We start from the raw sequence: 20,789 nt of genomic DNA, 5'->3' as shown, positions 1-20,789 counted from the left end.
GTACATGGTTGTTGTTGTAAAGGTAGCTAACCTGTAGGTTGGCGTGCATCAGTTCCTTGCTCTGTGGTTGCAGCGTTATTTATTTGGCCTGTTTTTTTGATTTGTTAGAGAATGTATAAATGTTATGCAGATAATAATGTGCGTCTATGTTTTGACTATGTTTGTCTGTATAGGTTCTGAGATTACCTGATATGTCTTGTCTCTGTTGGTGAGCGTTGTTGGAGCTGAAGGCATCTGGATAGATCATGTCAATTGCATTGTACCAGATGGGCCATACATGGAACAGGAGCTTGCCCTCTTGCATCCTTTTAACGCCTATATTGGCTGTTGGTGGGATTGCATCAAGGCAATGTGTATCTGCATATACTGTATATGTGTGGGCTCTGGGGTTTAGTAGTATCTGTTGCACTGTCGCTAGTTTGGCTAGCAGCATGTTTATAGTTGCGTTGCTGCAAAGGTGTGGTGGAATGCCGCTTATTTCCATCTTTATGTGTTTGAGCGGTTTGCCGGAGTTGCGTGCGTAAGCATTGTGATCAAAGTTTGATAGAGCTGGTAACTGGGTGTATGCTAGAGTAGCAGCCGAATCATGCTCTGGGTTCCACGGAACAAGGTTTAAACTAAAGGGGGACATGGCTAGAAATCCTTTTCTTATCATCTGGCTTCGAGCGGTAGGTGACTGTATCTCCAATAAGAATCCTGATGCAAACTGTGATATGTTGTGGTGGTCCAAAGAAACTCCATACTGCAGTTGAACTGCTGTTTGGATAGTTTTGACAGTGATGTTGTGTGGTTCGTGCTGGGGAATTTTTGCGACTATGGCAGAACGAAGTTGATTGATCCTGAATCTGATGCAGACGTCTTCTTCAACAATGGTGAGGTTGGGGTAATGATATAGGTTCATTGCGTTTATGATGACCTGTTAATAGGGAAATATGAAAATGAAGCTATTTATTTCTATAGTCTGAATATTAATTTTTCTGAGCAGTAAGGTTAGGATTTGTTAGGTTTAGCAGTAATGTGAATGTTAGCCTACATTTGTGTATGCGGATAATCTTGAGAAGTGTACAAATAATATAAATAGAGCAAATGATAGAAAAGCAGAGGTAATTAGGGGATTGATGGCGGTCATACCTGTTCGCGTGTGAATGTTCAGTCGTATTGTAATGGCTTGAGGGTAGGTGAATGGATTGTTACGCTTGGTCGTTGTTGCAGTATTCTTGTTCCTGCTGAAACATCAGTAGATTGGAGATAAGTGTATTTTTCTATAGATCTATGGCTCTGGGGTCTCATAGCAGAGTGGATTTGTCTGTGATTTTGAGTTGTTCATTGTGGTTGTGGATGGTGGCCGGCGATGGATGGATAAGTGAAGAGGATGGTTGTGGAGTGTGGGCAAATTTAAGAATCCAGTAGCCCGATAATCAAATAAAGGGGAAGCATAGGAACAACAATCTTAAATTTGAGGAAAAGAAGAGGATGCATCGCGAAGAAGGTAATACCTCTGAGAGAAGAGGAGCAGTAGGACCTAGGAACGGGAACAATGAGGATGAGCAGCGGTCGCCCAGGAGATACCGCCCGGAAGACGCAGGACACGACAGCCTGCAGGACCACCTGCAGATGTTACCAAAGACGACAGGCAAGCTAAGCCGCCGGCACCCGGAACCCGCGACAGTAGAATGCGGTGGCGCAGCCCACCTCGACAACAGCAGCGGAAGGCGGAAGCGACGATACAGCGAGGGTGCGGTGCGGCGCAACAGCGCTAGGAGAGCGGGGCACAAGCAGCAGCAGAGGCAAGCAACAGACAATCAGCAGGCGCAAAAGGCAAGCTGAGGAGGCCAGCAATGGAAGAAAAGAAAACGGAGCAGAAAAGAGGCGAGGAAATCAAAGAGGAAAAGAGAAGCTGGAAGAACGACGGAGAAAACCAAGGAAGAGGATGGGAAGTTAGGATAAGGTCCTCCTTCCTTCGCTCGCATACACTGTGTCATAGAATGCTCTGTAACAGTAATTTAGGCGAGAACCTGGGTTGGCTATGTGTTTGTGGGCTTTCTGATTTGGGCCGTTTTTTGAGTTCTGTTTTTTTTTATCAATTCTTAAAATATGAATGGAGGGAGGTTTGTGTATTGCTCTTACTGTGTCGGGATAAATCTATGGGAGAATTTATGGCCTTATTTGGTATATGGGTTTATGTTGTAATCATGCTGTTTAGAGGTTTTGGATGTGAGTATCGATCGTTCATAATGCTTATGATATAGGTCATTCGGTAAGTACACAGTGTACAACATCAGTGAGTCTGTAATATATAGTCGGACGACATATTGAGTTCTAAATACTATACAGATAGTAGCCTGAGTCTGGTTTCAAAGATACACGCAAACATACGGTGTTTAAGACACCTAGTCTATGTCATGAGCAGAGTCTGCTTATTTTTTTACATGCATACTCAGTGTATTTACAAGATGCAAATCACAGTTGGTTGCCGACTTTCATAAAAAAAAACAGTTGGTTGCCAACGATGCTGGATTAGATGATGTCCACAGGTTGTTGATCGTAGACTGCCCAGAGGTTGGTTGCTATAGGTTGATGCGTTCTTGATTCTGCAGATAGATGCATTAATATTATAAAGTGATCAATAGGTAGAAAGTAAGTATCGTAAGCATAAGAGCAGATTGAATTCAGTACCTAGTGCCTTGTTTGTGTCCTGAGGGTGGATTTAGTAAGTAGGTTTAGATCTGTAGTTTGTTTGAAGAACGATAGACTCATAGGTTTCCTGTAGATTAATATATAGATGATATAAGTGTATCTCGTAAGCTGTAAGTTAATCATGAAGAGTTGGGTTGGTATGTAAGTACCTTGTTTTGTCTGAAGGCATCTATCCCGTGATCTGCAGCCATTGAGTAAGTTTCTGTACAACTAAGCAGATCTTGGACTAAAACATCTAAATCTGCAATCTGTTGTTGAGGGATCTGTTGTTTGAGGGTTTGATACATTTGATTAATATCTTTGTGTACCTGTTGCATCATGGTAGCAGCTTTTGTTGCACACTGTAGTAATTCATTAATTTCCTCATTAAATTTATTTATCTCGGAGACTAAATTAGCAAGAGTAGGATAGTTTAAGTCCAGTATGCTATATCCGAGAACATTTGTCTTATGTCTTAAAAACCGATAGATAGCATCTGACTCAGCCTCAGATTTTGATATCATTGGAGAAGATTTGTAGCACTCATGGCAATTTGGTGCAGAGATATATGTAATGAGGTTACCAGTCGCCGTTGCCTCTGTTGTAACCGTTGCAGATGTTCCATGAATTCTTTGGCTCACAGTATTAAGAATAATCTGCAGTCGCAAAGTATAACTGCCTGATATGTTATCCTGACATAAGTTTGGAGATGTTAGTATGTAGGGATTAAAGATAGAAAAGAGTAAAATTGAACCACTGGAAGTAATATAGGCTGTATGTTTAAAACTAAAGCTCTAGAGGGAGTGTAAGTTGTATGATTTTGTATAATGGTTGTATGTCTCAAAATGAGTAATCAGTAGTGTAGTTTAACAAAAGCGAATAATTACCGGTAATGGGTGACGCCTTCTCTTAAAGTTGGTTAAGTCAATAATAGGAGTCATGCTGTTATACAGAGGATATATATTGTTGCTAATTCCAATCAACTCTTCAGTTATATATAAGGCCTCTGATTGTGCATCTCCAACAAAGTTCTGCATGAAGAATTGTATTTCTTCTGTTGATGCACTGCTGATGGGTTGGGTAGTGTTTCCTATTGATTTGAGAAGCGGGTCTAAGTCTTCGTAGAGTTGATATGCACAGTCACAAAGTTCTTTGCAGGACTGTGCACATTTCCTAAAAGCTGTGAACTTATTTTTATAGAAGTCTTTGAGCTCTAAAATCATCAGGTAACTAAAATCTGGTGTACAGATTCCTTTTCCCATTGTATCGAGGTTGGATATGTGAATCTGACTCTGCTCAGTTGCATTATCTGCATACATATATCATGTTAATACAGAATGGTAGGCATATTGAGTTTTGTAAAGATAGAAGAGTGGACAACAGATGTGTCAATGGAGATGCACCTACTGTAGAAGTAACATAGTGCTGTCCTCTAATTAGGCTGGAAACAAACTGCTGCAATGGCTTTCCATGGCTTATGAGATTTTGCATGTAAATTTTAGACTGTACTGGTGGAAGAACTGCAGCAGTAGTCTCAGTTTTAATTCGTATAGATGTCAGGCAACATAGATATGAGAAGGTTTAGTAGAGAAGTGGTTGTACCTCTGTTAGTGCGTTTGGTAATCCATGGAAGATCAAAATTGACATACTCAGGGCACCATGGCACCAAGTCTAGCATGACTCCTGGTGCTTCTATCACTCGAGAGTAGAGAACAGCAAGTTGGATGTCAGTTGAGTTTAAACCGATGACAAAATTAGTAGAAGAAAATCCAATGCTGAGGATGTCTCGATACTCTTGTAGTGCTCCTGTGATGATCATGGCGATGGTATAAGGACCAATGGTACATGGTTCACCAGGCCTGATTCTGGCAATAACTGATGTCTCTCGTCGTGATCCTACCAATGGAAGGTAGAAAAAGTATAGTGTGTAGAATAAAAGAAAATGCAGGGATATCAAAGTATGGCATTTAACTTTCCTATTTTATTTTTGTCACAGGGTGATCCTGTCAGTATAGATATGGTAAAAGGGATATGACAGATATGTTGTAGTGTATAAAGTGTAGAAGAAAAGGAGATGCACAAAGAAAGTTGCCTACGTCGTTGATCCATTGCAATGGATAGTGTTGCCATGTTTGCTGCTTATGCGTTCCTTGATTTTGGCCGTAAATTAATAGTGGTAGAAGGCACTATCTGAAGAACGTAAACTGTATCAATTAGTGTACAATATAATGACTGGTATTATAGTGGATCTAAAAGGATGTGTCAGGTTGCTGCCATGCGGGATACCTGTGTTCTGATGCAAAGCAGTGTAAACGGGTGGCCGAATCGTGCACGCAGAAGAAGTAGATGAGTTAAACCTGACAAAAAAGATTGGTAGATAAGTTGAATCCTTTGTCGGTGTGCTGTGTAATCAGCCGATAGCACCGGCAATGGAAGAATAGGACCTGTACGTGTAGTGAAGGATAGTGGATCCATAAAGCAGTAAACTGGAGATCCCAACCTACCTCATGGAATATTTCCTGGAGGAAGTTTGCACAAGGGTGGAGATCTGCGCCGCAAATGGAGATTGAGCTGGTGCTAATCTTTGGAGTCTCCGTCAGTAAAGTCGCTGGAATTTTCCAGCGGCGAAGCCACCGAAGTAGTAGCGAAGGAAAGGAGCTGAGGTGGGGTCTGCACTATTTTATGAGAGGAAACTGACATGATAGGATAGTTTATGTTTGTCCATTTTTTTTCTTACCTGCGGGGTATCTCTTTTTTTGTTTGGGTAACTGTTTTATTAATTCTATTTATTCCATTTTTTTAAGATGGCAAGATATAGAATATCTTTTTCGTCGAGTCCTTTTTATTTGTTTACTTTGTTTGTGTGTTTATTCCTATCGTACATTCCTTTTTTTTTCTTTTGGTCTTACTGTATTTGATGGGTTGTGGTTCCTTAGTTTACCTGATAAATTAGATCGGACAGATTTGTTTGCAAGTAGTGTTTTGGGTACGGAAGAGACTATGAATCATATGACTTCTATTGATCTATTTGTTTAATACCTAGGTGTATAGGTCGTTGTCACGAGAAAGAAAATGGTATGGAATATAAATACTACAAAAATGTAATTAAGGAAGTGGAAACCAAATAGTGGATTAATCGTTGGAGTCGAAGGTAAATCACGCACAGAATATGGTGGGCATAACCACAGCAGTATAGCAACATTCTGATATTTAGTGTATCCTGATTAAAGGTACGTGAGTAGTGAAAGAGGTTACAAGACATAATCTACAGATAGATAATTAGAAACACACATAGTTGAGCATACACAGAAGACTAGAGATAATACGATAGAGGTAATTATCTAAAACATAGATTCCAAAAGATTTTATTCTTCCATCATAAAGGATTCTTTTTTTTTTGCAGCATCTTTGTCGCAGCACAAGAGGCACAATGTTGTTGAAACCTAGCATACAATGAATAAGAAGTTAGATAGACTAATGCTTGGTAGTGGATCGGGTTAATAGCCTACTAAACATTGACTGAATGTATTGACATAATGAGTTAGTAAATAAGTAACTACTGTACCTATTTGTGACTCTTAGATGGAGTGGCTTTGCAGATATCATCCCTTGTTTTGCATCCAGAATCAGCAGGAGTGGATCTTGGGAGTGCATATAATATATATTTATTAATTTTTGTAACCTAACTAAAGCAATGAAGCAGTAGCTGATTGTGTATTCACCTTTTAATTCCATGCTGTGGTGCTATGGCCGTCGTAGCAACGTGCTCATCTTTGGTTGAATCATCTATATGACTACCCTTTTCTATATGACTGTCCTTCTGTTCAACGGAATTCTAAGAACGTAGGCATAAATTAACATGAGAAATTGTAGTTGTATGAACACAGAGTTCAAAAAGTAGAAGTATGATAATTAATTGAACATGATTTGGATGGTGGTTGTGGCTACGAACAAAAAATGTTTATGAGGACCCAGTAGAAATGATAACGGAAGTCACCTTTTTATTTTTAGCACTGGGAGGGAAAGAACCACTGCCATCCTGTGTGCCTGGTGCTTGCAATCTGCTTAGAGATGTAGGTTGAGCTGTGTAAAAATACAGAACTCATGTGTATAAACAACTATCTAAATAACATAAAATAATTTAGAGGAAGCATTTGTATGATTACTCTGGTATTGTATGTGCAGACAATGCGTTCGCAGTTTCTATTTGTTCAGACACCATATCAGTCTGTTTGAGCATGGACATTACGACATGGTTAGTCTGTATCTTTTTGGATTGTGCAACGGTGCCTATATGTAATTGAAGGGGGCAGTACTGGCTTGAGAGTACTCACTTTCTCTGCACAGGCAGCAGGAGGAAATAATGTCCTGGGTTGGAGAGATCTTATGTGTTGGGCTCTATAAATAAGGAGGATATAGATTTGATGTTATGTTCAAATGTATGGAACTATCACGTAATTTAATGAGTCGTTATTATGTATCCATCGTGAATTATGAAGGTAACTTACTGGTTTGTAACATCCTTAGTTGGTGTGTCATCGGTTACAATGGCTGGCGGAGGTGTCTATAGGATAAAAAAGATACCGTGTTTTACTGACATGAATGGGATAATGCAAGAGAAATGAAGCATATAATAGCTACATATGATTGTAATATATGAGCTAGCATAAAGATAGCAATTTGTAATATATAGGTACATACCGAAGCATTGGTAAGGGTTGTGATTTGAGTGACCATCTCGACCTGGTTGTTCAATGCGTTTGGATCAGTTATCTGTAGGGCGAGGGAACCAGAAGATGTTGAGGCTGTAGTCTGACTGGGCGTTTGAACCAATAGGTTCTGATTTGCTACGAAGGCTTTCTCGTGATAATCAATCGAGACTGTCTTCACCAGGTATGTTCTAAATCTGGGATCTTGGAACGATGAATTGGTGACACCGACCACAAATGTGTACTTGCGGGAAATAAGATCTTTGAAATGTTGAGGTAGCCCTGCAGCCTGTCTACTTTGCCTCAGCATGAAATCAATGTTGCGTCGTATTATCCTGCGTGAGACTTCGTCATAACCAAAGAAGCGGGCTTCACCTGTATCATCTTTTGCCTGGAATGAGAGCTTGTAGCTGTGTAGAGATTGGAGCAGAAAATATATAGCGGAAAATATTTTATTAATTCTGATGCAATATTGAGTTACGTGGGGTTAAGAAATAGCATGGATATCTTACAGAGGTGTGCTATCTTTCCAGCCGCACCGACATAGGAATGGTACTGTTTCAACTTCGGGAGCTTTACCGCATTTTGCACAGCCCACATACCACCACCTTGGCATTTCATGTATGTTTGTGATTGTTACAGTGCATTTGTATCCTATTTTCTGCAGATAGTTTCATAAGTCTATCAGACATAAGTTACAACTGAGAAGGATGATTGATGTATATGAGCAGCATACTTATAGTAGAAGCTGTCATATTGGAAGAGCAATCTTATGCGATGGACTTACTGGAATCTCATATGGATCAATGCTGTTTAGCTCATCGAGGGTCTTGTGCTCTATCATAATAGGCTGGATGAGTTCATGTCCACCAGTTAGCTCCGGTGGTGGTGTATGTATTGTAACTGGAGAAAGCTTTAATCTGTTGGTCATTAAAAAAGGAAGTATGAGGCATTGAGTTATGACCATAAACCTGTAAAGAAGTATGTATAGTAGGATACCTGTTATATAAAGCTTGAGCTTCCTTAATTTCTGGATTGAAGTACCACTGGCAAGCATTTCCTCCATATGCTTGAGTTATATCTGTTTAATAAGAACTGTTATATGTGACCATAATATGATATAAGATAGCAAAGTGGACGTACTATTTAGGCTTGCGGGTTGGCAGCCGACGAAGAGAACAACAATGGAGTGAGTACTTTCTGAAGTAGAAGCTGTAGGTAGAGAGAACTCTATGGCACGTTCATCCCATAATGTTATTTTTATTTCTTCATTGCTGATAAGAGAGAAAACAAAAAGAATGTAATATAAAAGAGGAAACAAATGATAGGAACAGAAAGGATAATATGTGAATACATGTAGTCAAACTATTGATGGATAGTGGTAGGAGATAAGTTGTAAACATTATAAATAAATGATGTAGTTGTACCTTTCATTTCTTATAGTGATTTCTCTGATAGTGGCTACTCTTTCTTTCTTTGGCAACGGGAGAGACCTAAGATTTTCAACGGTAGTTAAAATCCCTAGGAGATCTGCATATATTTATTGTGTATTATATACATATACACAGGTAGAATAGAAAGATCTTGTGGAATTATGTAATAATATAATACAATTTGCATGCTATGGCCTTACCAATGAGTTTAGTTGCCGCTGTACCAAATGGATTGATATTTGAAAAAGGTGTAATGTGGTAAATGTATGCAGGGAATGTATTTGGAGGATCGCGAACTTCTTTGATAGTACTGTATGCATTGAACTCAATCATGAGTCTTCTTTCAAAGGGTATGTAACCTGTCCTGGAGGTTCTAACAGTGAATTTGCTGATGATGTATGTGCTATGAAGCTGAAGCAGAGAGTCTAGCCTATGAACTTGTCCCTGAAGGATCTGAGCATATATAGAATCTCCCTAGAGAATGCAAAGAACAGAGAATAAGAGTTGGAATATTAAAATACAGATCCAACGTGGATAAACAATGAAGCAATTATTTCTGTCTTAGAACCTATAAGTATATGAGTAGTAATGCACCTTCTCATCAGCCAGGACTAATCCTATGTAGCGTATTGCAGCACCAGGTTCATTGCCATTGAAGCTCCATTTCCGCATTACACGCACACATACAGCAACCTTTGTAGGTTGTATTGTAAGATCTGCTAAGTAAACTCTTGGCGTTGAAGCTTGCTGCGTCATGTGTTCCTGCAGGTAAGGAAAGACAAGCATGGTAAAAACAGATAATATATATAAAAATTTTAGTGTAAACCATAGCAACCTAAGAGCATGAGTATAAATCAATAGATAAAAAACAGACATAGCTTGTTGAATCATATATACAACATAAGAATGGTATGTACATAGTTTTTAACAAATAATGATTTATTGAATGGATACATGTAGTAAAGTAGTAGAAAGATACATGTAGGTAAGCATTAGAAGTAGAAAATAAGAAGCATGCGAGTATGACGTAGTAAGTAGATGCGAAGGCAGTGCCAAATAATCGAAAAGTTCTCAATTGAATATAAGGATGAACATTAGCAAACAACTGACGGCTTTACTGAAAAGGACTGCCATTATATTATATGATGTACACTATAGAGTTACACATGGAGGTATAAGTGAAGCGAAAATTTCCTTGTAAACAACATTTCTTGTTTCATCAGTACACTCGCCATCGTCGTCCAATATCAGAAGTTTGAGGCCTTGTCTTGAAGTGACACGAGAGAGAGCAACATATAACTGACCATGACTAAAAACAGGTTTCTTAAGATAGACACCCACGTAGGAGAGAGTCTGGCCTTGACTTTTATTAATTGTCATGGCATAGCAAACTTTAATCGGGAATTGTCGTCTTTCGAGGATGAACGGCCATTTTGTGGATTTCAATGTAAGAGAGATGCGGGGTATAAATACAACATCACCCGCACGAGGGCCAGTAATCAGCTTTGCCTCTATGATTTTATGGCCCAGTCGTGTAACAATAAGTCTTGTGCCGTTGCAGAGCCCATCTCTCTGATTCAGATTACGCAGAAGCATTACGGGCACTCCTATTTTGAGGCTTAATATATGCTGGGGGAAGTTATTTCCATTCAATGAGTTTAAGAACTCAACAGGGTATAATAACTCATATGATTCATGTCCCACCGCTGATTTTGATATACTATCACAACTTAAATATTCTGTTGCAGTGGCGGGCAAGAGGGAGACGATATAGTCATTTACTGTCTCTGCAATCTCGTTTGTAGGAGCTAGGATAGCTCTTTCTTGGAGATATATTTCATCTTTGTATCTCTGTAGTAAATCTGGATATAAAGCATGCACAATACAGTCCAGTTTATCACCGCTAGTGGTTAGGAGTAAATCATGTGGGATTTTAATCCATGAAGGTTCAGCCTCGCCCTCTTTAGCTATAGACTGAACATTACCTTCACCAACATCCAACAGCCACGCAGCAAAATATGTGAGGTCTTGGTGTTTGCTGGGATCTGTGGTAAATGCTGAAAGCCGCATATTTTCTGTTAAGTGAAGGATTTTGACATGAAACCAAAGAGGTGAATTTACTATGGTAGCATGAACAACTTGAGCTCTACTTCCACCTTCAACGACAGGAAGTATCTGTCTCAGATCACCACCGAGAACAACAACTTTCCCACCAAATGGAATAGAAGAAGCATCGGGGCAGTGAGCAGATTGTATGTCACGAAGGCTTCTATCAACGGCTTCAAATGCTTTTCTATTGGTCATGAGAGCTTCATCCCATATTATAAGAGAGGTTACCTCTATTAGTTCAGAGAGTATGGTCCCTCTCTTAATTTCACAAACCGTAGCTTCATCAAGGTCACAAGGGATCTTGAAACGTGAGTGAGCAGTACGCCCGCCTGGAAGCAACAAGGAGGCAACACCTGAGGAAGCAACTGTCAAAACTATCTTGTGTTGTGCTCTAAGATGAGCAACTATACACTTCCAAAGATATGTTTTGCCTGTCCCTCCATAACCAGAAACAAAGAAAAAGCCAGGTTCATTATGAAGTACGGTGTTGACTATTGTATGGAAAGCTTGCAACTGACCAAAATTCAGATTGAGGAATGTAGAATTTTCACTGGCAACTTGTTCTATCGGATATGATAACTCTTCCTCAATGAGTCGATTCACTGATGGACAGGCAACAAAGGTGCTCCTGTGTGGTAGGTTGAAGTCACGAATGTTATAACCGCTGTTTGAAAATATCGCGGATAACTCATCTAACAAGGAATCTTTAAGATCTCGATCAGACATACGGTACGATCTGTCACCTAGAATATCTCTAAGCTGGTACTGAATGTCATCACTAAGAAGCTGCCAAACTCTATCGAAGAAAGCATATTCATCACCAACTTCACAGAATAGAAGCATGGTAACAAAAAGCTTCCGTAGTTGTGATGATGTAGCCCAAGCAGCAGCCTCATCAAACGCGTTGTACCATTCCTGATCATCTCCTATCAAACCCCTAGATTTACAGGCTTCCTTGAATGTACCATAACGGACACTATTGTGACAGCGAAGCTCAGAGAAACTGGTTGCTCCCCTAACTCTGAGCAAGAGCATTCGTAGATAATATCTTTCTCCAGCCGAAGGATGCACATAATATAGTCTACCTATCTTAGGTCTATTATCTTTTCTCCTTTCCCAACATCTCGTTCTAGCCTCCCATCTCCATTTTGAGGGAAATTGGAGATACGTAAGACTGCGAGCAGCAGGATGCATTTGATTTGCCACAAACCATTCAGTCAACATTGTTTTGCGAAGGAATTCTAAGGATAATAATTTGTCCATCTGAGCTCGAGCACTGTATGTAACATAGTTATCATTAGGCAAATGAACAGGCATTCTTTCTACGGCTGGATAGTGTCTATGAATGTCAAAACCTAGTATGCGCCAGCATGCATCCTGTTCACATATATAGCGGCAGTCTAAATATTCCTTGACCTCGTTGACAGTTTCTGTTTCTTTGTCATATGGGGCATCTTCTCCGCTACGGACTCTAGAAAGGTAGATCTTGCTGCAATCAGCACCTTTGGTAACATATTTGAACAGATACTTGACGAAAATCGTTTTATTGCACCATTCAACATTTATGTGAGCCTGATATTTCTTAAGTAGATGTGGATTATAGGGAACAACCCACGTATTATCAAGTCGTTGGCCTCCTTTATCAATGTAGAGGTCATTTTTCCGGCGTCGGTACATAGCAAAGCCATCTGCATCGACAGATGTTTCATCTTGATGTGATTTTGGGAAGAACTTTGAACACCTATTGTTCTTCATGCAAGGGCAAGTAGGATGTTGTCGTCCGCACGGTCCATGCACCATGTGTTCAGCAACAAGAGCATATGCCAAGGGATCAATAGCTGGATCTGGTATTTCTGTCGTGACAAAAGAATCTATGAGTGTTGGCGTAGGGTTAACTGTGTCAGCAGAAATCCATAGGATGATATGAGCATGTGGCAAACCACGCTTTTGGAATTCAACCGTGTGTAACACTGCACAACGGAGAGAACACAAAGAGTTGGTATAATAAGGATTAAGAATTTTGTAAGAGTGTGCACAAAGGAGGGAACACCGTATGCGAAAGAAGTATAAGTAGTCGCAATGGAGGTTGGGGACTGAGCTAATGACATGTATAGATACCTGCGGTACATGTCCCGAAGGCAGAGCCACTACGTATATCATGCAATAGCTCCTCAAGCTTCATGTTGAAGATTCTAACAACAATGTCAGATCTATCAGTTGACCGTTGGCCTCCCTCTAGAGTTCCCTCCACAATTTCAGGCCACTTAGGATTGCACGTGAAGGTAACAAAGAAGTCGGGGGGACCATACTCTCTGCAGATAGCTATGGCATCATGATAATTTTGTAGCATATAACGCCGACCGCCGGTGAATGAGGCAGGAAGTACGGTCATTTTGCCCATTTCACTACCCCGTATACATCCTTTATCGACAGCATCTGCTATACCTTGAATTGTTTCCATCCGAATATCTGACTGGTGCTCAACAATATACTGTAGCCTACTCTCTTCAATAGCAGCTCGAGCATCTACTTTGATTTGACTTGAAAGAGTACCATAACACAGATACGGGTTTGGCTGGTTTTGTTTGTAATGTAGCATGTAGCAGAAGTAATCCTGCTGGGTTATTTTTGTACGTGCGTTTGTATCTATAGGTTGCACACCATCATATAGAACACCAACTTGGAATCCTCGCTCACCAAATGGAAATAGGAGAGGGTATTGTAGAGCCATGTAAGCAGGGTGCAGAGCAGATATCTGTTTTAGCTCACCAGAATGCGACTGTATGACTATATCACGCTTAAATGTATCAAGAGAGAAATCCCCAACAACAAGCATCGCAAGCTGATCAACTGTAGGAAGATTATACTGTACTGGGTCTCCTTCTCTAGCTCCAATAATTCTAATGATAAATTCCTCGTCACCATGTTCATGCAACCTATCTCTTGCATGACGGAATTGCCTAGCCAAAGGATTATGCTGGTCAATCATGTGTGTAAGAGCTTGGACCACTGAGACATCCAAGTTGGCGCCAGAAGCATCACAAGGATCGAGAGCATGTAATCTATTGCTGATCTCATTTGATGTGTCATACACATACAACTGTATGAATTTGGGAGGCTCACCATCCAGCGGAAGTAAAGACCCTATACGATGGTGGACCTGACCACAAATTTTGAATACAGGAGGACCACGACCATCATTCAGTGAGCGATCTATGTTTGCTCCCATGGAAGTAAAAGCGAAGAGGCAATTGTACCGGCGTATATTTTTCATGAATCTATTAGATCTTGCATCACCATCAAACCTGGCTAGTGAAGCTAACGGCTCTGGTCTTGGTTGAAAAGGTGGTATAACAATCCTTCCACGCTTGCAGCAATTGTTATAAACCACATCAGATGCATGGCAGGGCATATTTGGTCGTAGCCTTTCACGATACCAGAAAACTGCAGCACAGTGAAAGCACTTGAAATCTGGTGGACCGTAGTATGATCTGCCAGGATATGATGCTGTGGTGTTTTGGAAACGGTATTAGAATAGCATCGCTAAAAACAAGCATAGAAAGAATCAAGAAGCATAAGGTTGAAGAGGGGTCAATGATTTACACACGGTGTACCTTTGAGTGCTTCAAGGAAGACAGGATCAAAATGACCACAGCTCATCGAATGATTAGATTCTGATTGTACTCCTATAAATATGGGAAGTAGAGACCAAAGGATATAAGAACAAAGAGGACAAACCGGCAATCTGTCAAAATGTGCATCATGATATGTCACCTGTACGTGCTAAGAAGCGCTGATCAAGCTTCCGTTTCCTTCTACAACGAGACTCAGTAGCCTGAGGACTGCTAACTTCATGTCGATCAGGAGTGAACACTTGAGAGGGTACCAGAAAAGAACAGAATAGGATGAGTACAAAGGATGATATAAGAAGACGTAGGTACATTGAGAGGTACCCGAGTCAAACTGAGTAGAAAACTCTGTGGGCACATGACAGGCTGAGGTTTCGGCATACAAAGAGGACTGGCCTGTTACAACGACCAGATTGAATGGTTAAAAGGCGTGTAATATAACCAGGTAGCAAAAAAATAGAATGCCTATAATGGCGTAAAAGATTTAGATTACCAATGCGCGGCAACACCCGCACTGGCGCATTTTGCGTGGCTGCAGCAGGCTGATGTCCAAACAGCCTCTGCCTTCCACGACGTGTCACAACACGTTGAGGTGCAGGACTATCAGTGATATTGGAGATAACTGATCCAATAGAACAGAGAAGCAGAAATAACTTTGAATGAACAAATAAAGAAAGGAAGAAAGGGAAAAGTGTAGAAGAATAACATACAAGGTGCCTGAGTAGATGCAGGTAACAAATTTATGGCACCATGAGGCTGCAAGCCTATAACAACGATGCGTTCATCGCGGACGACAAGCACCAAGCCACATATATATATGTATATATATGTAACAAACATAGAAAATAGATAAAACATAAGCAGGAATAATAAACGATAAATAATAGAAACAAGCATTCAACATAGAAGAATTTGTGCATCATTACATACATGCATGTGTCTTCGCATCCTGAGAACCTCTCTCCATTACTGACGAAGGGACCCACAATAGAAGATGAAACAAACATACGAAGAACAAGAAAGCCATACACAGCAGACATAATCTTAGTAGGCAACTCAGGAAAATAGAGGGCGTTATGTTCCTGGTTAGGCACCATCATCTACTACATGTTTATGGTTCTATTCATATCTTATATGTGTTGTACCCAACATAACCATGCGTTTTGCACGTAATATGAGGGAAAACACGGCCAGAAAATCAGAGGTCATAAAAATAAAATGAAGAAACAACTGTTAAGTTCCAGAAAGGCAGTGGAAGCAAATACACAACACAAAGGAAATAAAATAGAAAAGGGATTTTTACGAATAGAGCAAAACTGATTACACCTAAAGCCTAGTAGGATTCATCAAAATATTAAGGTCATCAAGCACACGCTCGGCACAACACAGTACATGTAGATCTGTAGGTGAACCATTGTGTGACATCGCAACAACCATACGTGCAAGCTGTGCACCCCTATTCGCAACAGAGAACACGCGATTAAAAAGTTGCTGCCGAGTAACCATGGTACTATAACTATAGTCGACCACTGTGAATGAATATATTGACTGCAAGCATCTAAGTGCCTGGCAAGCAGCATCCTCGTATGGAGCAGTAGAACCATCCTCATATAGAATAGTGGAATCGAGGACTGTTGAGGACCAAAAAAAAAGGGAACGGGGCATATCATGGATAAATAATGATGGTAATTGCAACTCTACACCATAGAGGGTATATCCGTCAGGCGTAATCTCGCGTATAATGTGAGCATAGGGAAGGCAACAACGCTGGGCAACCACATATAACATTGATAAATAAGAAATGCGAACAACAAACATCTAGGCAAGAAGAGAGAACAAAGTAACAAGGTTAATAACAAAGATTATGTAAAATGTAGTTACCCCAAAACCACAGGTAACACACAAAAGGCAAGAAGACGGGGTGTAAACTCTACGAGCAGGACACATTTGACCGAAAAATGGGGGAATAAACTGAAGCGGAGAAAGATAGAGCAATATGACAGGAAGAGGAGGCAAAGCAATGGAAATATATAGAGCAAAATAAAGATCCACCGCCGGGCATCATGATATCGCCTACACCATCTGCTGATGCTTCGCTATCTTCATCTTTTTTTTATTTAATAAAATAAATGGAAACAAAAGGCAAGGGAAAACAAAAAAAGCACGCAACTGGAGTGTCAGAACATAACGTAGGATATATGATATCACAGGTAAAAAAAATAAGGAACATAAAAATGATAATCCAGCACTAAAAGTACAACATTTAGGTGATACACAATGTAAAACCGTAGGATACATAGTATAGCAGGTAAAGAATTAAGGAGCATAGAAACGATAATTAAGCACCAAAAGTACAACAAATAGGTAGTACATAATGTAAAGGAACGAAAAAACATACCTAAACGGAAGCAAGCAGAATAAGTACGCCTCCACTGTAGTAGGAGTTTTGGAAATAAGAACACGGAATAGCTCGAACGGTAACTGAAACCACAGGCCCTGCAAAGCAACAAGGAAGAACGGCAGCAATACGAAATATATGATTTTCCTGAAGAAACAAAAAGAACATATATATAATGTGAAGACAGAGGGCAATAGGAACATAAAAAATATGAGGTTTGTCAGATCAAAAAGATAATAACACATAATGTAAGGATTTTTTTTTGCGGCCAACATGTAGTTCAGAAACTATGTACAAACTTGCAGCAAGTAAATCAAGAATTTCCAGCATGTTAAATACAAATCTGTTTGGTACACAGGCAGATACGAATCTGTCGTTTCCATACACAGGTATGTATAGCATGCAGGTAAATCGGTACGTTCTGCAACACTACCCACAAATTTGCATTATGTAAACGAAGTAGCATTAATTCATAGGCATTCATTCGTAGCATAAATAAATAGCACTAAATAAAATGGGGATGACAAAGCTGGTCAGCCGATAGGCAGCTGAAGACACAGTGTGGAAACGGCAAAAGTAGATCCGGCCAGGAAAAAAAGACCCCGCGCGTTCGCGGCACTAACAGAAAAAACAAAAAAGAAAACAATACCTCGGAAGCACAGCGACGCTAGAATGCAGGAACACGAGGAGGCACGGCGAGCAACGGCCACCCAGGAGGCAGCGACGGACGGCAGGCAGCCGAAATCGCAGGCAGCTGGAACCCGAAGCGCCGAAATCCGGCAAGACGACGGACACAGCGACCAACGACCGTAGAGGAAAGCAGGCAGACGAGGCCGCGGACAGGCGCGTCCCGGAACAGTCGAATCCGGTAGAAAAAGACACCCCGGCAACCCCTCCGGGAAGAATAACGGCGCGGAGGCAGACAGGATGACGAGCAGCTGCGACCCAACGCAGCCGAGGCCGGTAGAGGACGGCACACGGGACCAGGTACAGGAGCCGCGGACGACGGGACGCACACCGGACCACCGGCAGCCACGAGGCGGCGCAGGCGGACAAAACAAGGAAGACGAAGTGGGGAGCAGGCGAATAAAGCGGTGAGTGGAAGCCAGAGAGAAAGACGGAGAAAACTGAGAGAGACGACGGGACGCGAAGATGGAGCCGCAAACAGTGGTCCAAGCTGAGCACCACGCGCCGACAAAACAAAACAGGAGCTGAAACGAGATCTGGCCATCGAAGACAGGATCTAACGGGCCAAAATAACTCTGCTAACGTGGCCGGAGCGAGGTGCCGGAGAATTCCACAGACATAATGTGTAGAATTATGGCCGGGAACTTTTCCTGGCAGTCATTGGTGAGAAAGCCAACGGGCCTTTAGAGGTGCGAGTAGACGGCCATTGGGCCGGTAGCCGGTAGCGGTGGGGGTGCTTGCAGCGACGCTTGACCTGGCCCAGTACAGGCCGAAGTCCCGGAGCGTCCTTGGTGGCCCAGGTTCTGAATCGCTCCCGTCGGTAGTTACATACTTGATACTTCTTCTGAACCCATAAAAAAAGTCATTTAAAACAACGACATGATCTTTAAAATTTAACTTTAACTTTTTATTTTTTATAAAAAAATATTTATTAAAAATTAGTGTATATATATTTTTATGATTTTTATATTTTTAAAACCAACAACTTAGAAAGTATTTATGATTTATATTCTCAATATTTGATCCAAATCTTGTCAAAATGATTTTTTTATGGGTATAGAGGGAGTACATGTAACCTTCCAGCCTTCCACCATGTAAGGTCATGATCAGTGAGAGTTTCATGATCCACTTTCTAACATACAAATATTTTGAAAATAGAACATAAGAGTTTCATCCCATGAAACTCTCTCTACCCTCGTAAAACTCTTATCATTTCTCTTCATTAATATAATGTCACATCAATATATTTAATGTTTATAAAACTCTAATAAAACTCCATTGAGACTAACCTAAGTTGACGAGCTGTGATTGTGAGTTGTGGGGGGCATAAATGCATTGCTTGGACAAGACCTTGCAACGTCCCGTTGTGCCATGCCGTGACCGTGAGGAAGAAATCAATGAGGTAGGGATTGGAAATTTGGAATGTGCAACATCGAGTTCACTCTTAGATCACATGAGCATTAAATATGTTGATATGACACCATATTAATAAAGAGAGAGATGACAAAAGTTTTGAGTAGAGAGAGTTTCATAGAGATAAAACTCTTATGCACTATTTTCAAAATAAGGATACGTTCGAAACTAGGTAAATAAAACCTCCATTGAAAATGGTCTTAAGGCATTTCCAATTCATAAAATTATTAACAATTTTCATAGTATAAGACATTGTATCAATAAATTATTTCTGTCAGTACAAAATTCCTATAGTATAAGACAGTAGTGAAAGAAATCATGTTTGCTCTCTCTCAATAGGATATGAGTAGTTTCCTATCCATCGATAACCATGAAGACCCATTTTTTTACTTATACTTGGTTTTTTAATTTTAATATTTATAGAAACTAACATACTTTCTCCACTATAAGTGCCCTTAATTTGGTAGAATTCAGATTTCCATCAAAATCATCGATGTGTGGCTTATTTATTAGGAGAGCGACCACAGAGCCAGAGATAGCCGCACGGTGTTCAGCTCGCACGGCGTTCAGCTGAGCTGATAGCAGAAGAAAATCGCAACCTGGAGAAGTACGGAGTAGAGAACCTCTTCTGACAAAAATAATGAGCCACTAATAATAATGCGACATCGCACGGACTAACGACACGATCTTAGTATTTTTTTTGTTCTTCCGATGAAGGAACCAATCATTTTTTTTTGTCGAGAACGTGCTAGTACTACGTTGAGATTTGGCCGTGCATCAATAATATTGTACTAGCACGGATTTACATTTTTTAAAGCATGACCATTGTTTATTTCCACGAATCGTGTGGTCTTGAACCACCTCTGAGCATTTTGATTTGCGAGATCTCAACTTTGCTGTTCGCAACTCGTCGAACTGAACTGGTTATTAATGCAAGATAGTTAAATAAAAAGGGTGTTTAGCATGACTTCTTGGGCTTTTTTTAAAGTTAGAGCCGTTCTAGAGGAACCACAATTTATAACTTTTTTCAAAATAGCTCCGGCTCTAGTGTTTTTACTAAGAAATGATTATCCAAGAGAATGTTTGGTAGAGCTTATTTAGAGGAGCCAGAATTAGAACCGGAGACGAGCCCTCCCAACCAAACAGACCCTAAATAGAAAATATATTGAACCTTTGTCTTTGTGCCAAGTTGAAATTACGTGCAACACCACTTCAACTTGGTAATATTTTTGCAAACTAAGCTAGTCGATTTCTTATGATGAAACTTGTCCGCCATGTACTCGTTTTTTCTCAGTTTTACATTGTAGAAGTGTGCGGACGTTCGTAGATGGATGTGAATATGAGTGTTTACGTTTATGCAATTCATAAAAGAAAACTTAATAATATTTTCCGCACGCTTATTAGAAATCAAAATTTGAATGGACACCGAGGACCAAGCTAACCCAAAATAGGCGATAGCACAAGAATCACTAGAGACGGAGACGGGGGAGGAAGAGGACGGGCATCTCTGATGGAAAGCTAAAGAAAATATTAGGCCTGCTTGTCACCCCTTGCTGCAGATGTTGCCGCTTCTTGTTTAGATTACCCAAAATCCAAAAGCTTTTCAAGATTTCTCGTCACATCGAATCTTACGGTCCATGCATGGAGCACTAAATATAAACGAAAACAAAAACTAATTTCACAGTTTATTTAAAATTTATGAGACGAATTTTTAAGCCTACTTAGTCTATAGTTA

General features: G+C 40.4%; 1 protein-coding gene and 1 long non-coding RNA gene across 2 annotated transcripts; both read right to left on the bottom strand.

The window, feature by feature from the left end:
- LOC110433381 lies at positions 5,824-7,241 on the bottom strand. Its single transcript, XR_002450797.1, has 7 exons — positions 7,185-7,241; positions 7,011-7,074; positions 6,843-6,904; positions 6,674-6,737; positions 6,399-6,511; positions 6,242-6,317; positions 5,824-6,119 (listed from the first exon to the last, which is right to left on the bottom strand). It is a non-coding gene; the product is annotated as an uncharacterized LOC110433381 (long non-coding RNA).
- On the bottom strand, positions 7,314-9,490 carry LOC110433755. Its single transcript, XM_021456324.1, has 7 exons — positions 9,413-9,490; positions 9,178-9,292; positions 8,385-8,466; positions 8,173-8,305; positions 7,898-8,046; positions 7,378-7,795; positions 7,314-7,337 (listed from the first exon to the last, which is right to left on the bottom strand). The coding sequence occupies exons 1-7, from the start codon at positions 9,488-9,490 to the stop codon at positions 7,314-7,316; spliced, it is 999 nt and encodes a 332-aa protein (XP_021311999.1).

Source organism: Sorghum bicolor, chromosome 3 (assembly GCF_000003195.3).
Source record: "Sorghum bicolor cultivar BTx623 chromosome 3, Sorghum_bicolor_NCBIv3, whole genome shotgun sequence".
Classification (NCBI taxonomy): domain Eukaryota; kingdom Viridiplantae; phylum Streptophyta; class Magnoliopsida; order Poales; family Poaceae; genus Sorghum; species Sorghum bicolor.
Note: the sequence above shows the minus strand (reverse complement) of the source record. Positions and strands in the feature narration are given on the sequence as shown.

What these genes read in the sequence shown, in the direction of transcription:
- LOC110433755 (XM_021456324.1), bottom strand. Translation starts at nt 9,490, where the DNA reads ATGCGGAAATGGAGCTTCAATGGCAATGAACCTGGTGCTGCAATACGC. An exon ending in TGTTAGAACCTCCAGGACAG is followed by an intron (nt 8,467 to 9,177) that starts GTTACATACCCT and finishes CTTATTAAACAG; the next exon opens with ATATAACTCAAGCATATGGA. An exon ending in GCTCAAGCTTTATATAACAG is followed by an intron (nt 8,306 to 8,384) that starts GTATCCTACTAT and finishes AATGACCAACAG; the next exon opens with ATTAAAGCTTTCTCCAGTTA.